The sequence below is a fragment of the Medicago truncatula genome, chromosome 7 (genome assembly GCF_003473485.1).
Source record: "Medicago truncatula cultivar Jemalong A17 chromosome 7, MtrunA17r5.0-ANR, whole genome shotgun sequence".
In the NCBI taxonomy this organism is placed as follows: Eukaryota; Viridiplantae; Streptophyta; class Magnoliopsida; order Fabales; family Fabaceae; genus Medicago; species Medicago truncatula.
In genome coordinates, this window is record NC_053048.1 from 35,257,947 (window position 1) to 35,278,386 (window position 20,440).

General features: G+C 33.4%; 4 protein-coding genes across 4 annotated transcripts; 2 read left to right on the forward strand and 2 right to left on the reverse strand.

The window, feature by feature from the left end:
• The first annotated feature begins 1,754 nt into the window (after positions 1–1,754).
• LOC11432597 (BON1-associated protein 1) lies at positions 1,755–2,918 on the forward strand. Its single transcript, XM_003623771.4, has one exon. It carries the CDS (start codon positions 2,199–2,201, stop codon positions 2,700–2,702), a length of 504 nt encoding a protein of 167 aa, XP_003623819.1. The 5' UTR covers positions 1,755–2,198; the 3' UTR covers positions 2,703–2,918.
• A 483-nt stretch (positions 2,919–3,401) lies between these two features.
• LOC11423485 (E3 ubiquitin-protein ligase At1g63170) lies at positions 3,402–7,339 on the reverse strand. The gene is made up of 5 exons (XM_003623772.4): positions 6,696–7,339; positions 5,116–5,235; positions 4,890–5,022; positions 4,444–4,602; positions 3,402–4,072 (listed from the first exon to the last, which is right to left on the reverse strand). Exons 1-5 carry the CDS (start codon positions 7,211–7,213, stop codon positions 3,902–3,904), a joined length of 1,101 nt encoding a protein of 366 aa, XP_003623820.1. The 5' UTR covers positions 7,214–7,339; the 3' UTR covers positions 3,402–3,901.
• Positions 7,340–9,869: 2,530 nt separating this feature from the next.
• Positions 9,870–12,964, forward strand: LOC11432598 (pentatricopeptide repeat-containing protein At2g03880, mitochondrial). Its single transcript, XM_003623773.4, has one exon. The coding sequence runs from the start codon at positions 10,120–10,122 to the stop codon at positions 12,544–12,546; it is 2,427 nt and encodes an 808-aa protein (XP_003623821.2). The 5' UTR covers positions 9,870–10,119; the 3' UTR covers positions 12,547–12,964.
• Positions 12,965–13,188: 224 nt separating this feature from the next.
• Positions 13,189–17,823, reverse strand: LOC11423486 (shaggy-related protein kinase theta). The gene is made up of 13 exons (XM_003623774.3): positions 17,431–17,823; positions 16,350–16,604; positions 15,877–15,969; positions 15,586–15,645; positions 15,188–15,460; positions 15,031–15,105; positions 14,868–14,924; positions 14,642–14,782; positions 14,390–14,440; positions 14,191–14,286; positions 14,015–14,098; positions 13,791–13,893; positions 13,189–13,711 (listed from the first exon to the last, which is right to left on the reverse strand). Exons 1-13 carry the CDS (start codon positions 17,491–17,493, stop codon positions 13,650–13,652), a joined length of 1,413 nt encoding a protein of 470 aa, XP_003623822.1. The 5' UTR covers positions 17,494–17,823; the 3' UTR covers positions 13,189–13,649.
• Between the last annotated feature and the right edge of the window lie 2,617 nt (positions 17,824–20,440).

Below are 20,440 nucleotides of genomic sequence, written 5' to 3' on the forward strand. Positions count from 1 at the left end.
TTTATATATATATATATATTTTTTTTTTTTGCTACATTAACAAGGGCGTGGGTTCAAATCCCACTCTCAGCATATTTACTTTTTGGCTTAAATATGTAAAAGGTATCTGTAATTTAGCGTGTTTTTGGTTTTAGTCTCTGTAAGTTTTTTTGTTCTAAAACAACCCTTGTAATTTCGAAACCTTTTGGAAATCATCCCTGCCGTCAGGTTCCGTCAACAAAAAAGCATTGCTTGGTAACGGAGACACACATGGCAGTTTCTGAGTTGGCAAAAGTTGCTGACGAAATGTTCATAGGACGAAAACCAAAAACGCAAATGTTCAGAGGGACGAAATTGAAAAAATGTAAATATCAAAATTTCAAATTTAAAAACAAGATCTTCTTCTTCTTCATCCCTCTTTTTTCTCTTGTTCATCTCCCTTCCCTTCCAATTTCTTTATCTCCCTAGAAAAAAACCCATCCCCTCGTGGCAATGTCTTCTCATTCCAATTGTGAATCTCCCTTCCCTTGCAACAGCTTTTGAGGCTACTCAATCTCAACCAAATGTGAATTCAGTTCTGACAAACACACCCAATTAATTACTATACTTAAAACAGTTAAGTGATTCTGCATCTTTTGTAGCAGTTTTATTTATGTATATAGCTTTATTACAAATTATCTTATCATTAAGTTTAATTACTATATTATAGAATTGTGTTTTCCATAGCTTTTCTGCTATGTGACAGTCAAACAACAATGTGGCAACTGCCTCCGTACAAACCTTTACACAAACTCAATCACATAACATTGAGGATACTGCCTTTGCACAGACTCAATTACCCACCAATGAGGCAACCTACACAATAAATTAAACATATTAAGCTTTTAATTAAATTAAACTTTGTTAAAATTATACAACAATCATAGTATTATAACAACGAACTCACCGTAAAGGTTGGACATTTCCAATATCTCCTTTTAGGATTTTCATTTAAATTGGAGATGAACATCCTTATGATTTTGTTGCACCCACATATAGGCAATTCAATTGATGATGTATTAGCAATGGAATGAGAAGACATATCCACGATGGGGTGAATTCACTCTAACACTTTTAAGATCAGTTGAACTGGGTTAAAATATGATTGAACCGATCTTAAAAGTGTCAGCGTGAGTTATATCACGCGAAAAAATACCGAGCAAGAGTTTTTTTTTTTGAAAACTATCAAGAGTTAACTCTTGCTGAGTTAAAAGAATGAGTAATTTTAAAAGGGAGAAGAACAATTTTCCCTTAATATTCAAGACAAGCCCAAAAATGTTTTTTTAAAAAAATTGATAGAAAAATCACACTTGTCAAAAAACCATATATAGTAAAAATAATTTGGACCCTATATATTGTCAACCGCTTAAAAGTTTAAAATAAATCTTTTTAATACATTTTTTTTAATTTTATTTCTTTAGCAAGTGTTTCATATGCACTAGTTAGCATAACTCAAAGGACGCGAGGACAACACGAATTTTGGATCAACATGTTTTTCAGAATCCCAAAAGTCTAAAGTTGATTTGGTTATACAAATTTTGGATTTGAATTTCTTTCCAAATGGAACTTGCTTAGCATTGGGATTTTGGAATAGATTTACAACCAACCGCTCGAGCATCACTTTGAAAACTACTCCCAGCAGAAATGAAATTTCCAAGTAACTTCAGCAACCAACTAGTCCAAACAACCACGTATATAGCTCAATTTTCTAACCCCTAGCCACAGTTCAAAATGTCAACATGCATTTTCCATGGTCCTTCACAAATTGGACCATGTCTCATTACTTAAATCCATTCTTCTCAAACGTTTCCAAAACACAAAGGAAAATTAACATAAAGAAACAACCTCTCTCTTTCTCTCCTCTTTCCCTCACATTTCCTTCCAAAACACACATTTATAACCCTCCACTTCTTTCCCGTTTCATTTTTCCATCAACCCTTCACTTCCCAAGATTCCTCAGCCCCAAAAGTACCCTATACACTGTTTTCAACCTTTTGGAGCAAATTAGCTACATGGGTTTTAAAAGAGGTCTACTATACCGTGATCAAGTTAAGTCACCACATCAAATTTTATATCTTTGAACTTGTATCAGTCATATTTGATTGTGATTCTCTACGATATCAAAAAACATGACACAATTGTCATCAGAATCGTAAACATTGCTAGTTATCATAGAGGCGATGTCTCGTATTCTAGAAATAACCATTTTGAATGCAGAAAACCTCCATATGAATAAAAACTCCATAAATAAAAATGCATTTGTTTCTCTTAAGTGTGATTCAAGCAATGAAATTTGTTACTCCACCAAAGAAAATTCAGAAGAATGTGGTGGTGGAAGCTGTCTTGCATGGAATGAGACCCTTGTAATGGAGGCGCCATTGAATGCAAGGTATATAATAGCTGATGTGAAATGCAAAACATCATGGGGGAATATTAAAACTGTTGGAATGGCCAGAATACCAGTGTCAGATTTGTATTTGCAAGATGATCAAGTGCAATTTTTGAGTTATAGGTTATGGGACAGTAGGGTTAGGAGAAATGGTGTTATCAATATTTCAGTGACAGTAAAAGTGATGGAATATTCTAATCCGGTGACCGGAATTCCGGTGGCTGGTGATAACGGTTCTGATGGGGTTGTAACGGGGATTCCAGTTTGGTTAAGCAACATTCAAAGGGATTGTTAATTTGCTAGTAATATTAGTATATGTTTGGTATCACAACAAAATTTCGGTAAAACTCAAATTGTATACGTTATCCTGAATTGGAGCAAAAAAGAAAAAGAACATGTATTTTCTGATTTGACTCCCTTGGAACAGGCATAATAAAGAGCAAAACCAAATAATCACCAAAATGAAAATGACAACTGAGGCAAGTATATATATAAATCATGATTTGTTCAACTCTAATATGTATACTTTTAATTTGTGCTATCACCAATCATATGGAATAACAAAATTAAATTTTCTCATTTTTTGCTGTGACACAATCACGCTGTTGCCGATCTCAATAATTAGATAAATGACCCGTCAATTATATTTTTAAATTGATTCAAAGAAATTAAAATACAAGTCGCCTGATCTTTATTCAACATAGAAACACATGATACTGGGAGCTTTTCATAAATTTTACAATTTTCATCAAGTTAAATGTTTTAGTGGTATATGATTATTAGAAAGTAAACACCAATGAATCATTTGAGAAAGCTTAAATATAGGACCACAACCACTGCTCTTTCACTCTACACTAAATTATTCAAATTATTTTTTATGTTAATGTGTTTTCTACTTTGAAACATAGGAGAAACTATTTTTGCTTTGAGAGAAACGGATGTTACAGTCCTCTCAATCCACAGAAACATTAAAACAAGCATGCAATAAATCAAGTAGTAATCAACTATAAAAAATATTTCCATAGATCACAACACCTATTCACTCATTTGCCATATAAAACAACATATTTTTCTTCTAGCTTTATGACCTTGTCATTTAAGAGATATACTGTAAAATAAAACAATAGGTGGAACCTTAAGCAAGAAATGTAATTTCTATTGTAACTAGTCAAGTTATGAGCTAAAGTGAAAGGACTCAAATTCTTCATATATACCAATGGAAACAAATTGTTCCCTTATATGGTTTGGTTGAAACCGCTGATTATAGACAACACGATGAAGCAAGTTGTTACCGACAAAAATTAGAGAGGAAGAAATGAAACTAGTTTTCGAGTTTTGCGTCTATAACATTTAACGATGGAAATTAAAATTGAATTCCATTTTTTTCACCTTCAATTTTTGTCAGTGACTCTGGTAATGTACTTGCAACAAAGTGAATATGAGATTGTTGTGAAAAGGGTTATGCCGACCTTGTCAATGCAACAAGTAAATAGTTCAAACTTCTTGATTGGGATTATCAGTGCTCAAAATGTCAAATTTGCAGAGAGGGCAGGTAGCACAGATTAGCAGCCATTTGTCGATGCATGTACAATGAAAATGGTGGTTGCAAGGAAGTTCTCTAAGTTCAGCCCCATCATCATAGGCAGAAAGGCAGATACAGCATTCCTGTAATTTACCATCAATCAGATGCATTAAATGTAAAAACAAGTAAAATGTCCTAAACCTTTAGAACAAAAGTTAAATCTAAAGCCAAAAATACTTTAATTTACATTGTTTACCATGTCACTATTTAGATATGATTTTGCAGGTGTTAAATAGGTAACAACTTGATGTAAATAAGTTTTCTTTTCATAAGCCAGTAAGGCTTTAGCACCAAACATGGAATAAGCCAGCAAGGCTTTAGCACCAAACATGGAACAAGCCAGCAAGGCTTTAGCACCAAACATGGAATAATTGTAAGATATTATAAAAAAATAATATATTTTTAAACATTTTTGAATAAAAAGAAAATCCATATTTAATAACTAGAAACTTACTGCATCTTCTAAGGCAATAACATGCTCAGAAGCTGTATCATTGTCACATTCCGTCATCACTCCTCTGGATGATTCTTGGGCATCCCCTTCTTCCTTAGATTCCTTTATCATTCTAAACTTATATTTTGGCAACTGATCAATCTCTTCCATGGTTGCTCCCTGTTGCAACATTTGAGGTCAAATTAAGTCTGATAAAGTTGAAAAAGACTGATAAATGTGAGAAATGGAATGATAAAAGTTTAGAAAAAAATTTATGATTGTTCAAAACATCCCCTTCATCAGCCCTATTGAAACTGAACTGGTTTTTACTAACTCTACTGACGTAAGACTGATGACACATACTCCAAATTCACTGTTCTCATTTCTTAAATGAATAGCTACAAAAAATTTAGTAATCTAAAGATAACCTATACGACAAACAATAAAATAAGGAAAAAAATATTTACCTGATCAGCCACTGCATACAAAATAGCAAGTATGCATGGAAGACAACAGCAAACAGCAATTCCAATGAGACATGCAACAGCAACACAAATCACTACAATGACAACATCGAAAGCAAGAAATGTAATACATAGCCTGCAAAACACAACATGCATGATGGTTACAAAATTGCAAGGAAGAAACATGGTACTAATGCATAAAGAGATATTGTTCCAAGTTGTAACTAACCAGTAAAGCTGAGGTGAATCCTTTGTCAAACTCTGACCACCTACAGTTACCCAGTAGAACCCAAGAATCCACCATATGAATGATAGAATGGTATTTGCAGACTCTATGTGCTTGATAATACTGATAGTTTAAAAAAAATACAGGTTACAAACTTGATAAGGCCAAAAAACAAAACTAAACCACATTGCAAACAAGATACTCTGAATTATGAACAGAATTCAGTAGGTAATGAAAATCTGAACTGCACAGACATGATGCAGTGCATATATGGAATGATTCAAGTTTAAAATTTTCAGTTCTACTATCCTCTCTACTGCTTCCCTCCATTGTAATTCAATCATGTGTACTCCAGAATAACACTTCTCACATATCACCACGGCGCACAGCTCCTCACATAAAGAGAGGTGTTAAAATTAGAGCAAGGTAAGCAGAAAACAAGGTTAAACCAGCTCTATTCGAGTAGTGATGGAAACTGAAAAGAGTAATGTGCACGGAAGTGCATACAGCGTTACTCCAACTTAATTTAGTTACAAAAGTTTTATGTCCATATAAAATAAAAAAAATGGTGATTGCTAGAGTGGAGATGTGTCTCATGTGATCTACAATAGACTGATCGATGCTTGAAAATCGTTCAAAAAAGTTAACAACGACTGACGCTGCAAACTTTAGGTAGCAGTTCAAGGTCCTCCACGTCCTTATGATTGAGATAGTGACATGGTCGATGTGTTGATTCGACAAAAACAACATAAACCAAATTTAAGTTTGATTTTGATGCACTAACATTCATTTTCCTCCACGTTCTTTTATTTACAAATTTACCCTTCTTTACCTAATTAAATAATTGAATTCAATCCTAATTGCAAATTGGATTTGATTCATATTCGAGTTAATCTTATTCCTAGTTTAAATTTTAAATTTTAAATCAAATCTAATCTAATGCTTAAATTAATTTTGACAAATCAAATCTAAAGTAATCCTAATTGAAATTTGAATTAAAATAAACATAGAATTGTGTCCACAATTTCAAGTGTAATGTTTGCCATGATTAAGGCCGACTAAGGTCTACATTTGAGAAAAGCAGATAGACAGGCCTATCACTTCACGTTGGCAGTGCAACAGCAACAACAACAACCAAGTCTTATCCCACTATAATGTTATATCATAAAACCATATTAGGATCCAACTCGTTAATCTCTAAATCTTTCATAATAGTTTCTCTTATATTTTTTCTAGGTCATCCTCTACCTCTTGTAATCTAACTATTCTCTATCTGATCTAATCTTCTTACTACAAAATCTGCATGTCTTCTCTCTGTATGCGCATACCACCTAAGTCTATTTTCCACATTCTTTTTTACTAGAGATGCTACCCCAAATCTCTTCAAATTTCTTGTCTAATCTTACAACACATCCAATACAAAATCCTCATCTCCGCTACGCCTACGCTAATAGTGTATACTAATATAAATATAAATAATATAACATTTTTACAAAGATAAGAATTAACATATTTTCAATTTTATATATAAACTAAAAATATATTCATACAAAAACAAGAAATTGAAAGAGTTGTATGTGTACCTATTTTCCTCACTCTCATGCTCAGAAGCAAAATCAGAATCACTCTCAGAACTGAAACTCCAACGTAAACCATTCTCCAAAACAGAATCATCATCTTCCAAATAACTACCCCTTCTCCTTCTTCTGAATTCCAAAACAACACACACCGAATGAACCAACCCCTGCAACAAGTAACCCAAAATCCACACCCTAAGCGGCACACACGGTTCCTCTTCACTACTCAACCCCAAAACGACAACACTAACAACAAGAAACGACAAGTTCCACGCTATATCAAGTGCTACAACGGGTTTTGAATAAGCCCACTCTCTCTGCCGGTTTTCCACCTCCGTTGCTGCTCGTTCTCGTACACGGACTGATGGTTCGCGGAGCATCATGCGATGTGAGCTGGCACGACGAAAGAAATGCGTGGCGGTGCGGAGTGGTGGTGTGTGGTGGATGGTGCGGCGGAGAGTGCGGCGGAGGAATGGTTCGGTGTCGCCGGCGGTGGAATCAAGAGTTGGATTTGAAGTGTCCATTATTTTTTTTAATCTTTGATGAGATTTGATAAATCAAGAAGAGTGAAATGAATGAGTTGTGATGAATATTTTGGGGGTTTTAGAATGATAAAGAAGAAACGTTGGTTTTCTTGAGAACGTCTTTCTTGACCAAAATATTCTTTTGAAAAGATTTGACCAATGCAATAATTTTACTATATTCTTACAAAACTTATTTTTTACTTTAACAATAAAATAAAACGGAGAATTGCTATTGACACATTAACTTTGGCTGAGAAACACTAGTAGTTTACCCAAATGTCCCTCGACAGTTAACTGCCGAATTATGAAACCGGCTACAGTTAACTGCCGAGGAAAACTTCGGCAGTAAACTACTGAGGAAAACTGAAAACTTCTGCAGTTAACTGCCGAGGAAACCTCAAATCTGTCAAAACCATAAATATTCTTTGAGAATATTTCGCGGTCTTTATCATTTTTGATTGATTTTTCTTAATAATTTGTTTTTAATTTTATTGATTTGCCTTCCTTATTTATTTTAATTGTATTACTCCTTTGATCTTCTTCTTTTTTTGTTATAACTGCTTTGATCTTCAACAATAGTGAATATTTTATTTCCAGAGAACTTTCATGGAATTTTCTTCTTTTATTTCCTTTTTACAGAAATATTCACAATTATTTTAATTGTATTACTCATTTGATCTTCTTCTTTTTTTGTCTATTTTATTTTCAAAAGAACTTTCACGAAATTTTCTTCTTTTATTTCTTTTTTCTTTGTTTTAGGCTTAACATTTAAGTCCTCAAAAAATATTTCAATAAGTGTAAAAATTAAGTATTTGAATATTGTTTTGCAAATTACTTAAATAAAAAAAAAATCTTTGTACACAATTATTTTAATGTAGAAAATATAACAACATATTATACCTTAAAAAAAAAATCATTGTGCACAATTATTTTAACGATTTTTTTTATTATTATCTGTATTTAAGTAATGTGCAAAACAATATTCAAATGCTTAATTTTTACACTGATTTAAATGTTATTCTTATTAAGATATATACGCATAAGTATAATACTGCAATTGTTTGAAACGTACCAAAATAATGATTGAAACATTCAAAATCAATAAATATTATTAAAGACAATTTATGGTTTTTGTCAAAAAAAAAAAAAGGTTTGTTATTAATGACAATTTATGGATTTTGTCAAAAAAAAAAAAAAAACAGATTTGATGTTTCCTCGGCAGTTGCCGAGCTGCCGATGGGCATTTGAGTAATTTACTCGTGTGGCACAACCAAACCAAATATGGGAACAACAATTCTCAATAAAACGTGTATGAAAGTCGGTAAAAATTAATACAGTCATAAATAAAATAAAACTTATTTTTGAAAATGTTTAAAAATAATTTTTTTAGGGGAAAATATTAGTAGTATGAACATAATTGGTCAAAAAACATTAATATTGTTAATATTTTTTTTAAGGAATTAATATTATTAATATAAAATCCGTTAGAAAATAATATTTACCTTTTTTTCCTATATGAACTTATTAATTATCAACTTTTGGATTTGTAAAAATAAAATTATCAACTTTTGGAATAGATTCTTGTATTAAATATGTATTTGGTCGCTATAAAATTATAAATTTTTAAATTTAGTCTTTACAAAGATTTATTTACTTTTAATTCCTATTTGTATTTTATATGAACTATTTTGGAGGTATTAATTTTTTGTAAAGAGTTTTCAAAATAGAGACTATTTTTATAAACTACATTATTATAAAGGACTAAAATTATTATTAAAATTTTATAAGAACTAAAAGACGAAAAAAAATTAAAAGGATTAAAACTAAAAGTTTATATATTTATAGAAATCAATATATATTTAACCCATTTTTATACAAGTAAAAAAGTGATTGAATTGCGATTTTCATTTTGTTATTCTTCTATTAGCCATTGTTGTTCTAACATTAACATAATTACATTTATTTATTTTTTCACTTGAAACTAATACTCATTAATCAACTTGTGGCAACAAATCAAAAGTCACTACAATATCAACACAAGGGGGAGTTTCTTCACCCCAAACAAAACTAGATGAAAACAACATTAGTTTTGCAAAGAAATAAGCACCTTGATTAGCTTATCTCCTAACATGTGAGAAAACAACATTGTTAAAGTTAAAAAATATATAAATTTTGCAATTGCACTCTCTCCAACAAAAAAATTCAAATAAAAAATATGCACTCCACCACAATTGCTCCCAAATAGGTGTGCTGCATGAGTATTAGGATATTAGGTGTACCTTAGTATTATTGATTGAGTTTGAGGGCTGCTACAACATTAGTTGAGTCCAAATTTGCTTCTACACTTCTAATAGTCTATTTTTCTACCCACCCTTTTTTTTTTTTTTTAACAAATATTCACCTTTTGTTTAAGGAATAAAGTTTTAATTTAGTGCTTTAACGTATACAAAGTATAATTAATTTTAAAGTATTTTATTTTAATTTCTAGATTTATGGAAATTTGTCAAATCACCCAATATCTTAATGTTTGTGATTAAACTTCAATATAATTTTAGTTGTCTATCTTGAAAGGGAAGAATGATATTTTGACAATCAATTTTAAACAACTTTGGGAGACAACCTTTTCCTCCTTTTTTATTGGATAATAAAAATAGAGAATGAAAGTAAGAGAAAATAAAAATACAAGGAGAGAGTATTAGAGAGTTGTCATCAAATTGTTAAAAATAGTTATTCAAATATCATTTCTCTTAAGAATTAGTCTCGGCGGACATAAATATCCGTCTAAGAGTGATTCTTAAGAAAGAGTAGAAATTTTTTAGTGATATTAGTTCCATGCTTTCTACTATTGCAACCTTTTGCCGTGGTTGAACAAAATCACTGATGAAAGAACGGTGCAACAAGTTATTATGCACAAGTTCAGCTCAAAAGTTCTATCCTTTCCTCACAACCCATGTAAATTCATGGCATTTCTCCGTTCCATCCACACCACCACTGCAGCTTCGTATGAATCCATCTACCAAACCAATCAACTCCTTAACCAGTTATCAAAATCTGGGCAAGTCAACGATGCACGTAAACTGTTCGACAAAATGCCTCAAAAAGATGAATATTCATGGAACACCATGATATCTAGCTATGTCAATGTGGGTAGATTAGTTGAAGCAAGAGAGCTTTTTGATGGGTGTTCGTGTAAGAGTTCGATCACATGGTCGTCTATTATATCCGGGTATTGTAAGTTTGGATGTAAAGTTGAAGCTTTTGATTTGTTTAGGTCAATGAGGTTGGAGGGATGGAAAGCTAGTCAGTTTACTTTAGGGAGTGTTTTGAGAGTGTGCTCGTCGTTAGGTTTGATTCAGACAGGGGAAATGATTCATGGGTTTGTTGTGAAGAATGGATTTGAGGGTAATGTGTTTGTTGTTACTGGACTTGTTGATATGTATGCGAAGTGTAAGTGTGTTTCAGAGGCTGAGTTTCTTTTCAAAGGGTTGGAGTTTGATCGGAAAAATCATGTACTGTGGACTGCTATGGTTACCGGTTATGCTCAAAACGGTGATGGTTATAAGGCGGTTGAGTTTTTTCGTTACATGCATGCGCAAGGGGTTGAGTGCAATCAGTATACCTTTCCAACCATATTGACAGCGTGTTCTTCTGTTTTAGCTCGTTGTTTTGGTGAACAGGTGCATGGTTTTATTGTAAAAAGTGGTTTTGGAAGCAATGTATATGTTCAAAGTGCATTGGTTGATATGTATGCAAAATGTGGAGATTTAAAGAATGCAAAGAATATGTTAGAAACTATGGAGGATGACGATGTTGTTTCGTGGAACTCTTTGATGGTTGGGTTTGTAAGACATGGGCTTGAAGAGGAAGCTCTACGCTTGTTTAAAAATATGCATGGAAGAAATATGAAGATTGATGATTATACATTCCCTTCAGTCTTGAATTGTTGTGTAGTAGGTAGTATAAATCCGAAATCTGTTCACGGTTTGATAATCAAAACTGGATTTGAGAATTATAAGCTTGTTAGCAATGCTCTTGTTGACATGTATGCCAAAACTGGGGACATGGATTGTGCATACACAGTGTTTGAAAAGATGCTTGAGAAAGATGTTATCTCATGGACCTCCCTTGTCACTGGTTATGCACAAAACAACTCCCACGAAGAATCGCTGAAGATATTTTGTGACATGAGAGTCACAGGTGTAAATCCAGACCAATTTATTGTAGCAAGTATTTTGAGTGCCTGTGCAGAACTGACTTTGCTAGAATTCGGTAAACAAGTGCATTTAGACTTTATTAAATCAGGGCTTAGGTGGTCGCAGTCAGTGTATAATTCTCTTGTAGCCATGTATGCAAAATGTGGATGCCTAGATGATGCTGATGCCATTTTTGTTTCAATGCAAGTGAAAGATGTAATTACTTGGACAGCTATTATTGTAGGTTATGCACAGAATGGTAAGGGAAGAAACTCCTTAAAATTTTATGATGCTATGGTTTCAAGTGGCACAAGACCAGATTTTATCACATTTATCGGATTATTATTTGCTTGTAGTCATGCCGGTCTTGTGGATGAAGGTCGCAAATACTTTCAACAAATGAACAAGGTTTATGGAATAAAACCTGGCCCTGAACACTATGCTTGCATGATTGACCTTTTCGGGCGATCAGGAAAACTTGATGAGGCGAAGCAATTACTAGACCAAATGGATGTGAAACCAGATGCAACTGTATGGAAATCACTCCTTTCTGCATGTAGAGTGCATGAAAATTTAGAGTTGGCAGAAAGAGCAGCTACAAATCTTTTTGAGTTGGAACCTATGAATGCTATGCCTTATGTTATGCTCTCTAACATGTATTCTGCATCCCGTAAATGGAACGATGTTGCGAAAATTCGAAAGTTGATGAAATCAAAAGGAATAGTAAAGGAGCCTGGATGCAGTTGGTTAGAGATAAACAGCAGGGTAAATACATTCATTTCTGATGATAGAGGACATCCAAGGGAAGCTGAGATTTATACCAAGATTGATGAAATTATATTGAGAATTAAGGAAGCTGGTTATGTACCAGACATGAGTTTTTCTTTGCATGACATGGATAAAGAGGGAAAGGAAGTTGGTCTTGCTTATCACAGTGAGAAACTGGCTGTTGCTTTTGGATTACTAGCTGCTCCACCAAGTGCACCAATCAGGATATTTAAGAATCTCCGAGTTTGTGGGGATTGTCATTCTGCTATGAAATATATATCAAGAGTTTTTACTCGTCATATCATCTTGAGGGATTCAAATTGTTTTCATCATTTTAGAGAAGGAGAATGTTCTTGTGGGGATTACTGGTAGTCTGGTAGGAATTCTTTTCTTAAAGACACTTGATACCAACTCCAGTTTCAAGGGGAATTCATCCCACATGATATTTTCAAGCTTTTGGGGCTTGATTATACAAAGTTTGCTGCTTCTGTTGTACTACTTACAAGGTTAAATTCTTTTTTTAATGTTAAAATAAACATAGATAAGATAAGATTATAGATTATGAGCTGTATATTATGAGCTGTAAAATGATAACATATAAGATTATAGATTAGTGACAGTTTGTTTCTTTAAATATTGCATGACTGAGGGATTTAGCAAATAAATATAAGGGACGCAAATGTGTTTGGTGTCCAATGAATGTTTCTTTCTGCTCAGAGTAACTTGCTGCTGATATATACAGCATAACCAGTGTATCAATTAGCAGAGATTGTTATCTTAACCATGAAAATAAACATTCTGATATAAAAAAATAAAAAATTACAATAGATTTTTTTTTTTTTTTTTTTTGTAGTGACAGTAGAATGGTTTATCTTAACTATTGAGTACCCATGGTCTTTTATGGCATGAAATGAATAGGTGGAAAATAACTCGCAGATCACTTGGTGTTCTTTGGTGGTTTAAAGAACTGGAAAATGATTCATTCACAATACGTAAATCATGTCACTGAGAATGTTAAGGAAAAAATGCTTACAGGTCATCAATTTATATGGGCTTTAGTCCAAAATATGTAGTTTAACAAAACTCGGTAGTTGGCAGAACCTAGAGTCACATGCAAAATAAAAAAAGATGGCTATTCATTTGATTGATGATTCCACATAGATCACTTTGAGGAACAAACGAGCTGGAACTATATGAAACATGAGTAAAAGAATTTTATGAACTCATTATCTTTTAAAACTGAGGCATACATCAATGATAATCTACTTAAAAAATGGCACTCCTACATCATCCATGTGATTGTCATCTGCAGGTCCTTTGATAAAGAGGTTGCAAAGTTTTTTCAGGTTCAAATGAGTTGTATAGTCATCATGATTGTGGAGGTTGGACAGCAGAGACCTGAACTGTTAGGGGCATTTCTGCTCTGGTTATCTATTCATCCAAAGACCAATTTTGCAATGCTCAAGACAAAAAAATCAACTCCTTGCATGCTCGGGAATTAGACGTCGACGCAACTCATCAGGTGCGCCAGCTAACTCTGCAAAGTTTTTAATTTATGTAAGCAACGAAACAAAATTTCATTTGATTGATCATATTTATTTTATTAGCATTCTTACCTTGGGCTGTGAAATCAAACAAAGGGGGAAGTTCTTGTCCATTCGGTAAGCGGGCGTTTGGATCCCGAAGGTCATCAAAGAAAGAATGTGCACATGCATCCAACTGTAAAACAAAATATAATCATCACTTTTGTTCAACACATTAACTAAAACAAATGCATGTGACTGAATATACGATAAAGTTACAACTGGTATCATTAAAAAAATCAAATTAATTTTCTTACAGCAGTGCAGCGTAGATTTGGAGAATATTGAAGCATCCTCGACACAAGATCCACTGCTTCAGAAGGCATGCTCTTGTGAAAGATCTGGATATTACACAAGTATTAATATTTATATTTATCAATTACAAAATTTATAAGCCTCAGGGACAAGTAGGAAGTAATGAAGAACTACTAACCTTGTGCCATGGGTGAGCTTTAATCTGTGGAAACTTAAATTCACTGTAATTTGGATTCATGCACTTTATTTCTTCTCTGGTAGGTGTTCCCAAGATCTGTAGTACATAATTACACTCAGATTGTTGATCCAAAAACCAATATAGCAATTTTCAAGAAGAACCTGATAAAGCAAAAGGACACAGACACAAATTTTTTTACCTTAATGATCTCTACCAACTGATCAACCCCACTCTCTCCGGGAAACAACGGCTGCAAATAACATAGCATACTTATATAAGAATCAATCTAAAACTGTGGAACATTCAATAAATTAATGTCTGCATAACACATAAGAAATGCAAAATCAATTAAGAATTCTCTCACACAATGAACTTCAAGAAAATGTTGCTTTATATTCTCTCACACAATGCAAAATCAAATAATTTTTAAACTTCATAAATAACTTCTCACCTGTCCTAGAAGAAGCTCAGCCAAAACACAGCCAGCAGACCAAACATCAATAGCAGTTGTGTATTCCGTTGCACCAAATATAAGTTCAGGAGCTCTATAATACCGCGAGCATATGTACGATATGTTGGGTTCACCGGGCAACTAAAAGTTCAATAATATCATAAGGTTAGGTACATTCAATCACACAATTTTCAAATTGATAAAGAAAAAACAGAACGGAACATACCAACATTTTTGCACTCCCAAAATCACATATCTTTAACTGATGACACGCGGGATTAACCTGTGATGCACAACCATATGTCAGTTTAATACATGTTTAGCATCTCCAAAAATAGAATATGGTTCACAAACAAGGAAATTCGAAAGGGAGAAAAATAAATTCATACCAATAGATTCTGTGGTTTGATGTCACGGTGACAGACTCCAACCACATGATGCAAATAATTTAAACCGCGGCATATCTGCAGGAAAACTCATAAACATTATCAAGGAAACTCATAACCAAAATAACAATAATGAAAACTTACTCAATTTCTAGAATACCTGATATGTATATAGTTGCACATAAATTATAGGCATGTGTTGGTGCATCCTGACATAGTGCTTTGAAACTCTGTAGACAGTTTCAGGTACAAACTCCAAAACTAAGTTAAGGTACACCTCATCTTTTTCAGCCGTCGAGTAGAAACAGTGCTTTAGTTTAAGAACATTAGTATGTTCAAGCATACGCATAACCTGGAGTTCCCTGTTTTTATATCTCTTGTCTTGTAAGACTTTCTTTATTGCAACAGATTCGCCAGTTTCAACACACTTAGCCTACATTATATTCAAGCCATTGTGGATAAGCAAAGTCAGTAACTTGACATTTTCATACAACAGTGGAACAAAGGATATCAATCCTTTTACATTGAAAGAAATACTGCCAAAACTAATATAAATACCTGATAAACAACGCCAAAAGAACCGGTACCAACGACACGTTCTGCCATGTATGAGATTATCTGAGGCAGGCAAAAATGAAGTTATTGAATGCAAAATATTTTGCAGCCAGCTTATCAACATGATTTATTATGTATCTATGATGACATAGTAAGAAAAATGTTCTTAAGAATAGCAAGTAGTACAATGCATAAATGCTGCTAAAAAAATATGGATTCTAAGAAAAAATTCCTTGAAATGAGATTTAAGAGTTGAGAGTTGTAAAACAATTAAGGAAACTGTCAGAACAATACCCTCTTTGGTTGTCCATCTCGACCACCAATAGAAGTTGTAATTATTTGACCAGTTTCTGTTCCATTTCCGTTCACAACAGTTGCCTCCATATCCTGCACACAACAAATCAATTACCAAACTCAATTATTGTTTGCTTTCATAAAAATTAGCTTCACTAAACTTAATAACTATAAATGTAACTTTTCATTTAGCTTCACAAGTTAAGAAACTGAATATAGAAGTATTATCTTGGAAATTGTCTGTTCAATATCTTAAAAGTTGAAAAAATTATTTTTTCAATCCAAAACTTGTCTCTTAATTCCATTTTTAGCTACTTAACTTGTGCTCCTAGCATACAAGTTAGCATGACCCTTTCATTTAAGGACGTCTTTAAGGAGTCAAAAAGGTGCATCTGCTAACTTAGAAATGACATTGCAGTTTAAGAAATATCATGTTTATGACTAACATAGAAAAAATGAACTCCAATAAATACCTTTTCATTGTTGTTTTTGCTTTTATCATCTTTAATTTTCATTTCGTGTAATTCTTTTGGAAGCTGATCAAAACCTGACTTCTCGGTTTTAGCCACCGCAGAAACATTAGAATTACATGAACTAGATGTCTCTTCTACTGCATCTACGTACTTATCCTGGTTATTTCCGCCCCTCTCACCACGGTTTGTTTCTTCATTTTCCTTTCCTTCAGTTTCTAAATCAAACTTGGCTCTTTTTGTTGTAGAATCCCCTCCCTGAAAAGTAACAGTTTAAATTTAATTTAACTAATACATCTTGTACATGTTGGCATGTGAAATAAGAAAACCATATCACAAAGTACATAAAATTTCCTAGCTTGTCAACTTAATTCAGTTTACCATATTTAGCTCTTGTCATAATTAAACTAGGAGTGCAATGCCAATAACTATTAACAAAATGCAAACAAGCAAAATCTAGTATACATTATCCAATCAAGAACTTAGTCACAACACATCTATTTCTTGAATATTATCATCTTATTTTGACAAGGCTACACTTTCAGCAGCAAAATCATGCAAATCACACAAAGCTAATGTTCAATGGCTTAGAAAATCAGTGTCTTCAATCCACAAGTGCATAAATAAATAAACAAATAAAACAGAAAATGAGACGATCTGAATCTAGAAAACAGAACATAAATTTGTAAGATCATAAAACGTTTTGAATAAAAACATCCAAATCTCAAAAAAGAAAGGTCACAACTTACAAAAACCACAAGCTCTCAGGCAAAAGGGAAAATAATTGTCTCATGTAAGAAATAACATTAGCAAATTAGTGCAAAAACAAAAACAGGAACCAAATTAAGGAATTTTTTAAATTAAAAAAAAAAGGTAATAAGATCATAAAAAAAATTAAATGTAATGCCTAAAATATAAATCCATTCCATCTTGCCTAATAAACATTATCATTTCATGAAAAACATTATAGTTTCCTCCATTTCTTCAGCTACCAAACAAAACAACAACAAAAAAGCAACATTTTTAAAAAATTAATATGAAAAAAGATAGAATTTTTGAGATGGTAAGATGTTAATAAACTTACAGGATCTGATGAAACAGAGGTTCTTCCAGAAGCAATGCTTTTCAACCTTCTCATCATATTCATATTTCTTGATACCAACCCCAACACACTCAAAAATCTAAATACCCACAAATCAAACCTAAAAAAAAAAAACTATTTTTCTTATCAAAAACAAAAGAGAGAAACACAAAAATGAGAGAAAGAAACTCTCTCTCTCTCTCTTGTTTCTCTCTCTTGTTTCTCTATCTCTCTCTTCTTCCTCCTGTTTCAGTTGTTTTCTGCAAACAACATAACAAAAATGAAACCAAAACAAAACAACACAAACACAAAACAAATCTAATGAACCCTTTTTTTTCTCTCTCTTTCTAAAAAATGGGTGACAGGTGTTAGTTAAGATTTTGAATGGTCAAACATCCATCAATTCCAATCATTCTAAGCTTCAAAGTTTGTACCTCAGTCAAAGGAAAGATTTTGACCGTTGATTGAAATGATGGAGAATGGATGGTCAAGATGTTCTTGTTTAGAAAGAAAAAGTTGGTTGTTTTTGGACAAAGATGTGAAATATAAACGGAATATTCGGGGGGTTTAAAGTAACATGTTCCTACATGCGATATTTTAGGATAACAAAATGGATAACGTTTTATCAACAAAAATAAATAGATAACGTTAAACGTAATTTACGTATATACTTTACGTAAAAAAGAAACAAATTGGTTTTAGTATATGTATATTTTGAGGTAATACATGCAACAAACAAAGGTGCTTGAGTTTAGCTGGCATATTACACTTTTTACAGTTACAATTTTCAGTGTAATTGTAATTAATGTTTTGAAATTTTGAATAAATAGATTTCTTTTTGGAGAAACACTTTGCTTGGTGACAAGCATAAATATGTGTCATTTAGGCGCATACACATAAAAAAGAAAAGTATGAAAGAGAAAAGAATTTAAAATATATCTTTTTGAAATAACTAAATGATAGATATTTTAATGAGTGTGTGCCTAAAAGATTTTGATTTGGTGTTGTGTCCATATAAGTATTTCAATTATTTTTTTTTTAGGTTTGGTTGCCTTCCGGTTGAATTAGGATCGGGATCCTCTACTATCGTACGACGATCTTGTGTTATTTAACTGTAGATTTCTTTTTTTTTTTTTTGATGAAAGGGAGGGCCGAAGCCCGGAAAAAGAAATTACATCTTAATCAAGCGCGGAAAAGTAACCCCCGCTTGATCAGCAGCTAACAAATGGTTAATTTGAGTCGGACACGACTCATAAAACATCATCTCATTCTCCATGATACATCCAATATTAGCTAACGCATCAGCGCACCTATTTGCTTCACGATACGAGTGTTTAACCTTCACTTCCCATTCCATTTGAAGAAGTTTTCTAATTTTTTGAACAAGACTCCTACCCCTCGCATTGCTTTCCTTCCCACTCGTAATAATATTCACAACCACCAGAGAATCCACATTTAATTCTACTGCAGTGAACCCCATACGTTTCGCACATCGGAGACCTTCCAAAACTCCCCATAGCTCTGCAATAAAAGCATCACACTTCCCTAAAAATTTGGAGAACCCCGCTAACCACTCGCCTTGCGAACCTCGGATAAGTCCTCCACACCCCGCGATACTACCATCCTTACACGCTCCGTCAGTATTGATCTTGACCCACCCAATCGGTGGTTCCTTCCATCCCACTTCCTCCAAATGTCTCAGCTGAGATGTCACAATAACAGACTTTGCTATTGCATTATGATAATCATTAACATAACTCATAATAATATTTTTAGCATGTAAAGGTCTTTGGTAGTTATCATTATGAGTTTCCTTGTTTCTCCAATTCCATATAGCGTGACAAGCAGTGGCCCAAAAGTCTCTCCACTCCACATTGTGATTCCAATAGACATTAGTAAACAAATTAAAATTAATCCAATTAGATAAATCACCTTCAAAGAAACTTGTTCTTGCAGCATTGTCCACTACACACAACCAAAGTGCCGTGGCTTTTGGACAGTCCCTCAAAACATGAATTTCAGCCTCAATCTCATCATGACAGAACCTACACATAGGATTACCAATCCCCATCTTATGCTTCCTCAAATTTGTTAACAATCTTCCATGGTAGAGCATCCACATAAAATGCTTTATACGTTCAGGTGCTCTAATCTTCCACAACTTTAACCAAATCTCATCTTGTGCATCATTGTCAAATTTTGACAGCATATGATAAGCTGATGCAATTGTGAATTTTCCATTAGAAGAACCCGACCACATTTGCTTGTCATTTCCATCATTCTCATCCGGCACCGCAATGGTCATGATCCTCTGAACAACATCATAAGGCAACCATTGATTCAACAATTCAAAATTCCAATTACCATTAAAATCAACCAGATCTGCAACCTTCATCTCTTTACACTGTTGCGGAATATCAATTTCTAACTCGGACACACAAAGCCTCTCCTCAATCCACATTTGAATCCAGGCTCCAACACTTTTACCATCGCCTATCGACCAAAAAATATTTCGCTCTAATGCAGGCCATAACTTTACTAAAGCCTTCCAGAGGCTTGAATCCGACGGTTTTGCTATAAATAACTCAGCAGGAATATCACTTCGCTGATATTTACCCCTCATAACCTCAGCCCAAAGAGAAGTTGATCCAGAATATATACTCCAACCCAGTTTCATTATGCACGCCTTATTCATTACGTTGAGTCTCCTTAAGCCTAGACCACCAAAGACTTTTGGTTTTGACACTGTTTCCCAACTAACAACATGATATCTCTTGTTGTTCTCGTTGTCACCCCATATGAATTGTCGTTGGATTTTATGAATTTCGTCAATACACGCCTTAGGAATAATATTAGTCATCATGGGATATATTGGAACAGCTTCAATAACACTCTTAGCTAGTGTTACTCTCCCAGCAAACGAGAGTTGATTAGTTTTCCACGCCGCAAGCTTACCATTCACCTGATCAATAACATATTGAAAATCTGCTCGTTTTGGTGCTCTTCCAAGCAA